Source organism: Salvia miltiorrhiza, chromosome 3 (genome assembly GCF_028751815.1).
Source record: "Salvia miltiorrhiza cultivar Shanhuang (shh) chromosome 3, IMPLAD_Smil_shh, whole genome shotgun sequence".
Classification (NCBI taxonomy): domain Eukaryota; kingdom Viridiplantae; phylum Streptophyta; class Magnoliopsida; order Lamiales; family Lamiaceae; genus Salvia; species Salvia miltiorrhiza.
In genome coordinates, this window is record NC_080389.1 from 58,890,357 (window position 1) to 58,900,235 (window position 9,879).

Consider the following 9,879-nt stretch of genomic DNA (forward strand, 5'->3'; position numbering starts at 1 on the left):
TCCAATCATCCTTCCTAAGCAAGACAAATTCACTTCATTTTCCTCATTTTCTTCACCATTCGGCCACTCTCAATTTCTCTCCCTCTCTTCCAATTTTGCTCCAAAAGATCACCATAGATGAATCACCAAAGCTTCCAAGTTCACATCAAGATCAAATCCTCCACCAAATCAACATAAACACCTTTCAATTCTTGAAGATTTCAAGAGGACCGTGGGGTTTGGTTTGAAGAGTGAGAAAGGAAAGCTTTGATCTTTGTTTAATCTTGGGTAAGTGATTCTTATTTTTATAGATCTAGATTGTATGATGTTATATGTGAGTATATGATCATGATTGAGCAAGAAAATCACCCAACTTATTTCTATGAAATTTTCGAAAATTAGGGGCTTGAAACCCTACGAAATTTTGTTGTTTGTTTTCTTGAATTGGCTTGAGTTATATGATGATTGATGATTATTGAGTTAATATATATGAATATCTTGATGATTAGCCATGAGATATAGATTTTTCTATTAGGTTAGTTTACCTAAAATTGGGATGTTGAGATCCTATGGATCAATTGATGTATTGATGATGGATTTGAGTTTATGAGATGATTTAGATGATTAATGATGGATGAGATTGAAGCTTGAGGTTGAGAGGTGAAAAATGAAAAGTGTTAGTTTGAGGAAGAAGATGACATACATATGTATCTATATGTGATCTTGTTTTATGATGTTGATTTGTGCTAATTGGTAACCTAGGATGTTAGATCTATGATTTGATCAATAGGTTATACATGATTAGTGATATTTTCAAAAAGAGTTTAGTTTAATAAAAATTAGGACTTTTTGCCTATGTGTTATTAAAGTGATTTTGGCTTAAGATATATGTATTTGAGCATGATATTAGTGTATAATTATGTTTGGGTAAATCTTTTGTTGGCTAAGAAAATTTTTGACTTAGTTTAGTTTATATGAGTTTTTGAGTTTTCATATTTTGAGAAGTCGATGATTGATAAAATGAGGTTTAATTGCTTTATGACCATTATGTGAAAGTTTGTCATGTTTTATTAAGAGTTTTATGATGATACATGAAGTTTCATTAGAGTTTAGTACATGATAAAAGGGAATCTATATGTGTATAATGATTTATATGATGAATGAGATCATGTTTGAATAATTGAGTAATTTTGTGCATGAAAATGAAAAGAGAATTTTAATGATGCGTTCATTGAAACGGTTTACTAGAGATTTGAAGTTATGATGTAAGAAGAGAGTCAAGATTTGAGTATGATGAGCATTATAATGTGCTTGAATGTTTGTGAGTGTTATATGTGTTTAACATGAGCTTTGATGAGTTTCCTTGAAGGAATGTTGAATTGAGTATTTTAAGAGTTTGAGATGTGATTTTGGTGAATTTCGTTGGCCCACTGACCTACTGTGATCGACAGTTTTTCAATGTCAAAAAGCTTTGAAAATTTTATACCAAGTCTCTACATGAGTCTTGAGAACATCGGTAAAATTTCAAGTCATTTGGACTTCGTTTACTAGTTTTATAAAATACAAAACCGAAACTGCACATTACTACCGAGAGTTTCAGAGAGCAGGGGAAAGAGTCATTCATTTCAGCAGCTTCCTGTGTGATCTAGCTTTCCAAAATTTTATGGTATTAACCTTATTGTGTTATCTAGATATCCACAAAATTTGAGCTCAGTTTGACAACATTTACTATTTTTCAAAAATCCAAGTTTTCGATTGCTCAAAACTGCCGAATATGGTAGACTGTAGTAAAACAGTCATGTCTCCTACAATACTTGGAGTTTTTGACTCTACTTTTTTTTTATATATGAAAATAGACTCGAAGACCTTTCTTTTGGTATGAGTCTCGAGTCCAAGAGGTGTCGGAGTAAGAACAGGTTAGATTTTGAAGTTGAGTCAGTGTAAAAACAGAGCATGTTTTGATAATGTTTTATTGTGTTTTCTTATATGCCTTATGTGATTGTGTTGTCTATGTGTTGAACGAGATTGAACGAGCCTTATATGAGAGATAAATCGAGACTTAGTACCATGATTTTCTTGAAACCTATCCTTGAACTTAAGGATTTGAGATGAGTGGAGAGTTTATATAGAGATGAGTAAAGAGATAGAATATGAGATAGAGCATGAGTTAAGGCTTTATGAGTATGGATTTTAAAAGGATTAAAATGTTTTAAATCAATTCCTTTTTAATGGAGTTTAAAATGCTTATTTAAGTCATTTATAAATGAATAATGAGAAATGCGTAAAGAAGTTCGTAAATGAATCGCGGCATGAGATTTTCAAATTCCCTAGTAAACTAGGGAGATATTATGAAGGAACAAACAATGAACGAGACTCTCACCACCGAGTCACTACAACAATTGGAGAAGGAAAAAAATTCACGCACAAACAAGATATGTACACCACCTCAAGATGGAGGTAAAGAAAAAGGAAATGGAAGGAAAGCACTAGAACTAAACTTAAGGTATAACCCAACCCCAAAGCTAGTAGGCTCAAGTTAAGAGAGTGAATGCTTTGGCTAAAGTGCCAGAAGCTACAGCAAGAATAAAGTTGGAACGCCACCACAATAGAAACTTAGAAACCCCCATTAAATAATCATTTGAAAATGAGAAAATGAGTTTACATGGCAGAAGGAGTGCCATTAATCTTTAAGTGAAAGTTACCAAGATGATGAGAAAAGTTTGATATTAGAATTCCCTAGTCAAATCTGAGAAGGTGACTTAGGACGAAGGAAACAATTAAGGTAGTTCACCACTTTACTAAGATGAAGTGGGTGAAAGAATGTTGTTAGGTCCTGAACTGGTCCAACAGACGATTGAGAAAGTCGACCACATCAAGCAAAGAATCAAAGAAACTCAAGATAGACAAAAGTCTTACGCCGATAAACGCCGATTGGAATTAGAATTTAATGTTGGGGATCGAGTTTTCCTCAAAGTCTCTCCCTCAAAGGGAGTTATACGTTTCGGAAAGAGGGGCAAGTTACGACCCCGTTATATAGGACCTTTTGAGATCCTAAATAAGTTAGGCCTTTGTAGCCTATAAATTGGCTCTGCCACCAAGCATTGTGGATGTATACAATACGTATAGCATCTCGCAATTAAGAAAGCATGTGATTAAGCAAGATAAAGTAGTCCTAGCCAGGACCTAAGTTGTGAAGAGAAATCAGTCCAGATACTTGATCGCAAGATTCAAGTTTTACGAGGCAATAATATTGTTCTCGTCATGTAGTGGAACCATCACAGGATGGAAAATGCCACAAAGGAGATGAATGAAACGAATGACAAGTATCACAAGATAGAACACCAGATATGCAATTTCGAGGACGAAATTTTATAAGGAGGGAGGAATGTAATACCCCGTTTTCCTGAGTTAAATTTAGAATTTATTTTGAACTTAAGATTTAAGATGATTCACGCCGGATTGAGAAAAAGAATTTATTTTAATTCCAACAAAAATAATTTACAAAAACATTTGTAAATTTAGTTATTAAATTTATATGCATTGCATATTTATTTAATTTAGCAATCAAAGCATTTTCACGAGCTTTTATTTAAGCAAACACTGAAGAATTATTACAGTTTTCATAGTACAACCTGGAAGACTTTTTATTTTATTTTATCTTATTTTATTTTATTTTTTTCCTACACCTACTCCCACCACTAACTCCTCTACTGCAGCACATCACCAACTTCCCTACTGCAATACACCCACTACACCTACTCCTTTACAGGCAATCAAATCATTACATATCTTAGCAAATCTTATCCCAAATTTTAGCAGATCTTATGCAGGATCTTTACAGCTCCTTGCAGGATCTTTACAGCTCCCCAAGACTCCTCTGTTGTTTCAAAGATATACAACAGCCAAGCTCTCTCTCACTTATTCCACCAAAATATTTTCGTAAGGCCCCTTCACCAAATTTCTCAACCTGCAGCAAGCTTCTTTCTACAGCAATAAGAATCTAAGTTCTTTTCCTTCTTGATTGTGCAGTAACAACTCCCTAGCAAAGCAAAGAGCTTCAAAGGTTCAATTTTTTTTAAAAACCATACACTGCATATCTCTCTCTCAAATTCTTTACTCTGCTGAGCTTTTCATCTAAATTATTCATAGCATACAACTCCAGTAAAACCAACACATTCACAAGCATATATGTATGTACATTATATATATATACATCAGAGCATGATTATTTTTTTTAAATAAGAGAAGAAAGAAGAGTAGAAATATTTTGAAACATGTCGATAATTGAAGTTTTGAACTTTGTTCTTGTCTGTCGGATCTGAGTGTTTGGAGCGTTTGAGTCGGGAAAACTGAGGGTGTGTAGTCGACGGTGGCAGCCAAGGCTGCTGTAGCCGGAAGTTTCAGAGAGGGAGGGGTGTGCTGACGGTGGTGGCGTGGAGCCATTGACCGCGGCTGCCGGACCTAGAACAGGGGGAGTTAAGAGAGCAGAGGGAGTTCAGGGAGGCGGCAGCCTTGCTGTTGCTGTCGCCAAGGAGGAGAGAGAGAGGGGTGATGGCCGGCGGCCTTGGTGCCGTCGACTTGAGGAGGGAGAGCCGAGCGTCGTCAGCGGCTGTCGCTGTTGCTCTGGCAAGCTTCGGCGGCGGCGGCAGCGGAATTCCGAGGGAGAGAGAGGAACGGGCAATTGAGAGAGAGCCGAGGATGGCGCGGCTCGTCGCCGCTGCTCCTCCGGCGAGCTTACTTCTGGAAGAGTGAGAGGGAGACTTGAGGTGAGGAAAGGAGAGAGGTCGAAGGGAAGGAGAGAGGAGGCGGAGCCGCCGGCCTCCGGGGACGGCGCTGCCGTCCGGTAGCGGCGGCAGGAGAGCGCAGAGGGCGAGAGAGAGTGAGCGGCTGAGAGGGAGAGAGAGATATGTTGTGTGCGTGAGAGTGAAGGGAGGAAGAGAAGGGGAAATAGGGTTGAGGGACTTGGGCCGAATATTGGGCCGATTTTTATGAGTGATGGGCCGATTTTTAAATAGATTTGGGCTGCGATTTTTTTTAAAAGCTTGGGCCGATTTTTAATTTTATTTAGCTGGGCCCGATTTATTTTATTCAGTCTAGGCCATTCCTATTTTATTGAGTTGGGCCTCATCTTTTAAATTTATATGAGCTATTATTTATTTAAGCATGGGCTCTATTTCATCTATTTAAATGGCTTCCCTATTTTATTTAATTAGACTATTAATTAGTTTGATTAATTATTTTTAAAGACTTTGGATTGCCTTCAATTAATTAAATTGGGTTTTCTTATTTTTAATTAATTGAACTATTATTAGTTTGATTAATTTATTTAAAGGATAATTTTCATAATAATATTAAATTATTATTATGTGCATATTTTAAGTAAATTACTTCTTATATGCTAAGCATGACATGAAATTGCATTATATTTTGCAATAAAACTATTTATGATTTAATTGGTTTTATTTATAATTCCAATTATTAAAGAAAGATGAGTAAGAATATTGTTGGTGTTCTTAACTCAAGAGAAATGTTTTCAATTATTTATTTATTAAATTTTGAAAACCCGGCTAAGTGAATCATAGAATGTTAAGCACTACACCATGACTTAAGATTATATTTAAGGAGACCTATTGAGAATAGATTTCTTGTAGGCTTTGAGCATCAGAAGGATTAGCACTGCTACTCCGATTCAGAGATAAGGTTAAACGACAGGCTTTGCCTAGACAGGTGGGCATTACTTTTACTATACGTATATAGAGATCCCCTGCGTGTCGTAGGCCTCTTATACGAATATATGCATGAGATGATTTTAACTGTTAATTTCAGTTTATTATTATGCCAAAATGATAAATGACTCTTATGAAATGAAAATGAAATGTTTATGAAATGAAATGAAATGTTTATGAAATGATTGACTGCCAAAAATGTTTATGTTTTTATATGTATCCTATCTGTGTTGGTTCGCCAACTTTAAAGGAAATCCAATTGGGATCCTATGCTAGACAAAGGTCGCTAGCTAGGGTTAACGTGTACACTCATGGAGACCGCGAGTCGCTTGCGACCGGTCTTGGCGTCCGTGGTAAGGAGGCCTCCTTCCCGGCGCGTGACAGAAAGGAACAGATATGGATCATATGAAGGAAAATGATCGGCCGATCGACTTTATGAAAATGAAAGAAATATTTTAGTAAGCGCAGGTCATTTAAGAAAACCCCTGTGTGTTACTGTTATGGCAGTTCAATTTATATATGTATGCATGTTGTATTTTCGGCTATGCCCACTGAGTATTTTTATACTCAGCCCTGCATGTATTTCTAAATGTGCAGGTTGAGCAGTTGATGGAATGGAATGATGTTGAGCGGGTGTTCCTTTGACATTTCAAGAAATGTAACCTTGAGTATACATCTTCATATGTATATCTCACACGTTTTCCGCTGCAAAACACTTTGATTAGGATAACTCTATGTTATGAAGTTGTTACACGTGTTATTGGGTAAACCACCTTAATCAGTTCTCTTTTATGTGTATGTTTTATAAGTATCCAAATGATCATATATGATCCTAGCCTTTTTATCTATAAGTGATATTTTCATATACTTTAATGTTAAGTAATTGTCCATTTCCATTTCTTATTGTTCACCCCAAGTCATAACCCTGTTAACCCGTCATTGGGGAAGTGGGCTGTGACACTTGCCTCCGCTGGTATTACCGCATTAGATCCATACACCAGAGTAAATGGTGCTTCACCCGTGGCTGTCTTTGGGCTAGTGCGGTAGGCCCAAAGTACAGTATCCAGCTCTTCAACCCATTTGCCTTTGCTCTGAGTCAGCCTCTTCTTGATCCCTTCACATATTGTCCTGTTGGCCAACTCCACTTGGCCATTTGCTTGCGGATGAGCTACCGAGACGAATCTTTGAGTGATATCCATCCGATCACAGAAATCCGCGATTCTCTGCCCTGTAAACTGGGTTCCGTTGTCAGAAACGATGATCCTTGGGACCCCAAATCTGCAACATATATTCCGCCAAATGAAGCGCTCCACAGTCACCTCATCGATTTTCCCCACAGCCTCAGCCTCGACCCTCTTAGAGAAGTAGTCCACCGCTACAAGCAGAAAGCATTTGCCCCCTGGTGCCGTGGGCAGCTTCCCGACTATGTCGATACCCCACTTGTCGAACGGACATGCAGCGTACATAACGCCCATAGGCTCCCCTGGAGTGTTGATTCTCCCGGCGTGTCTCTGGCAAGCCTCACACTTGCGGACGAACTCTCTGGCGTCTTTGTTGATGTTAGGCCAGTAGAACCCTGCCCGAATTATTTTGCGTACAAGGTCCCGGAACCCCGTGTGACCACCACAGCAACCTGCATGAACTTCATTTAAAGCAAAGTTAGCTTCCTCTGGAGATAAGCACTTTAGTAAAGGCTGAGTAAAGGATCGTTTGTAGAGTTGGTCATTAAGCAAGCAATAATTTTCGTATCGGGCCCTCTGATTAGATTCCTTGTTCAACCGCTCCCCTGTCTTGAGAAAATGTATAATAGGAGCCCGCCAGTCGTCTCTGATCTCTACGGAGAAGACCTGTGAAGTCCCCATCTCTCTGGTATCACAGAGTAAAATAATTTCATCACTCCAAGGTTTGTTCCACTGCACTAGCCATTCGCGCTAGTAGGTCTGCTTTCGTATTATCTTCCCGGGAAATCTGCTCGATTTTAAATTCCATAAATTTGTCCTTTATCTCGCTGATCTTGCGGTGGTACGCCCTCTTGCGTTCTTCTTTGACACTATAACCCCCTGAATACTGCTAGGCCACTAACTGAGAGTCTGTCTTGATGATGACACATTCGGCCTTGAGTTCTGACAAAATGTGCGCCCCTCTGACCACAGCTTCATACTCCGCTTCATTGTTGGACAGTCGGCAAGTGAATTTGATTGCAAACTGATATGTACCATACCCCGGTGATGTGATGTATACCCCAATTCCGCATCCCTCTTTTGTCACTGACCCGTCCACAAAGGTAACCCAAAATTCCGGTACGGGACGGCGAGTTATTTCTTGGATGAAATCTGCCAACGCTTGTGCTTTGATCGCTGTTCTTGGCTCGTACTCCACATCATATTCCCCCAACTCCACAGCCCACTTCACCATTCTTCCCGACAAATCCGGGCGCCCCAGCACTTGTTTAAAAGGCAAGGCAGTGCGCACCACTACCCGATGTGACAAAAAATACGGCCTCAACTTTCTCGCCGTGATCATGACCGCCAGAGCAGCCTTCTCTATCTCTGTGTAATTCAATTCAGGACCCTGGATGATACGGCTGACGAAGTAGATAGGTTTCTGGCGACTTCTCTCCTCTTTGATAAGCACAGAGCTGATTGCATCTTCCCCCACTGCTATGTACAGATACAACGTTTCTCCCGGGACCGGCTTGGTCAGAGTCGGGAGCTTTGCTAGATATACCTTGAGATCTTCAAATGCCGCTCGGCATTCCTCTGTCCATAGAAATTTAGTGCCCTTCCTTAAGATTTTGAAAAACGGCATGCTGCGCTCTGTCGACCGTGATATAAACCTGCTCAGAGCAGTGATGCGCCCATTTAGAGTCTGCACTTCCTTGATCCCTCTGGGTGGTGTCATTTCCATGATGGCCTTGACCTTCTCTGCGTTAACCTCGATCCCTGCAGGGGTAACCTTGTAGCCCAAGAATTTGCCTGTTGTGACCCCAAAAGTACATTTTGCTGGATTCAACATGAGCCGATGCTTTCTAACCACAGTGAAGATCTCCTCGAGATCAGAGACATGGTCCCCTGCCCTTATACTCCGCACAAGCATGTCATCCACATACACCGAGATATTCTTGGAGAGCTGTTCCTTGAAGACTTTTTCCATCATCCGCTGATACGTGGCTCCCGCATTTTTCAATCCAAACGGCATACTCCTCCAGCCGTAAACCCCGCAACAGACGGCAAAGGCCGTTTTGGCAATGTCTCCTCTGTTCATTTTAACCTGATGGTATCCCTGATACGCGTCCATCATAGATAGTAAAGCGCATCCCGAAGTGGCATCCACCAGCTGGTCAATCCTCGGCAGAGGATAGTGGTCTTTTGGGCAAGCGGCGTTCAGATCTCTGAAATCTACGCACATCCTCCAAGTATTTGTTTTCTTTGGTACCATCACCGCGTTTGAAATCCACTCTGGGTATTGCACCTCCACAATGTGCCCTGCTTCCAACAACCCATATACCTGCTCCCTTATTGCAGCGTCTTTCTCGGCCCCAAAATTCCTTGTTCGTTGCTTTACTGGCTTTATTTTAGGATCCATATTAAGGCAGTGCTCTGCCAACCCTCTGTCAATGCCCTTTAAATCGGCGGTGCTGAATGCGAACATATCCGCATTTCTGCGCAAGCAAACAATGAGCTCGTCTCTGACTTGATCACTCATGTTAGACCCAATTTTGGTATGAAAACCTTCTTTCCCTGGGAACAATTCGATCATGTTGCAAACATCACTAGTAGACACCAGCGCGGTTTTTTCTGTACTGTCCCTGTCTTTCAGTATATCTGCCAATTCCTGGCGCTCCTCTGTCGAGGCATTCACCTCGCCCACCTTTCCCTTCTTCCGTGTATCTGATCCCTCTGTTACTCTTTCCCTCTTCTGCCCCGCTGAATGTGTAAGTATTTGTACATGGCAAGCTTTCGATGTTGTTTGATCACCACAAACTTCTCCCACTCTCCCCCCCTCGATGGGGAATTTCATTTTCAAGTGAAACATAGAGATCACTGCCCTAAATGCCATCAATGCAGGTTGGCCAAGTATCACATTGTAGGAGGGCTTTGGCATATCAACCCCCAAGAACCGCACCATCCTAGTTTTGCTATTAGCAGTTGTAGTGCCGAGATTTAACGGTAAC

General features: G+C 40.2%; 1 protein-coding gene and 1 long non-coding RNA gene across 2 annotated transcripts; one reads left to right on the top strand and one right to left on the bottom strand.

The window, feature by feature from the left end:
• The first annotated feature begins 2,035 nt into the window (after positions 1 to 2,035).
• On the top strand, positions 2,036 to 6,599 carry LOC131014845 (uncharacterized). The gene is made up of 3 exons (XR_009098337.1): positions 2,036 to 4,042; positions 5,631 to 5,706; positions 6,303 to 6,599. It is a non-coding gene; the product is annotated as an uncharacterized LOC131014845 (long non-coding RNA).
• Positions 6,600 to 6,633: 34 nt separating this feature from the next.
• Positions 6,634 to 7,180, bottom strand: LOC131019072 (uncharacterized). The gene is made up of 2 exons (XM_057947753.1): positions 6,764 to 7,180; positions 6,634 to 6,675 (listed from the first exon to the last, which is right to left on the bottom strand). The coding sequence occupies exons 1-2, from the start codon at positions 7,178 to 7,180 to the stop codon at positions 6,634 to 6,636; spliced, it is 459 nt and encodes a 152-aa protein (XP_057803736.1).
• Positions 7,181 to 9,879: the final 2,699 nt, after the last annotated feature.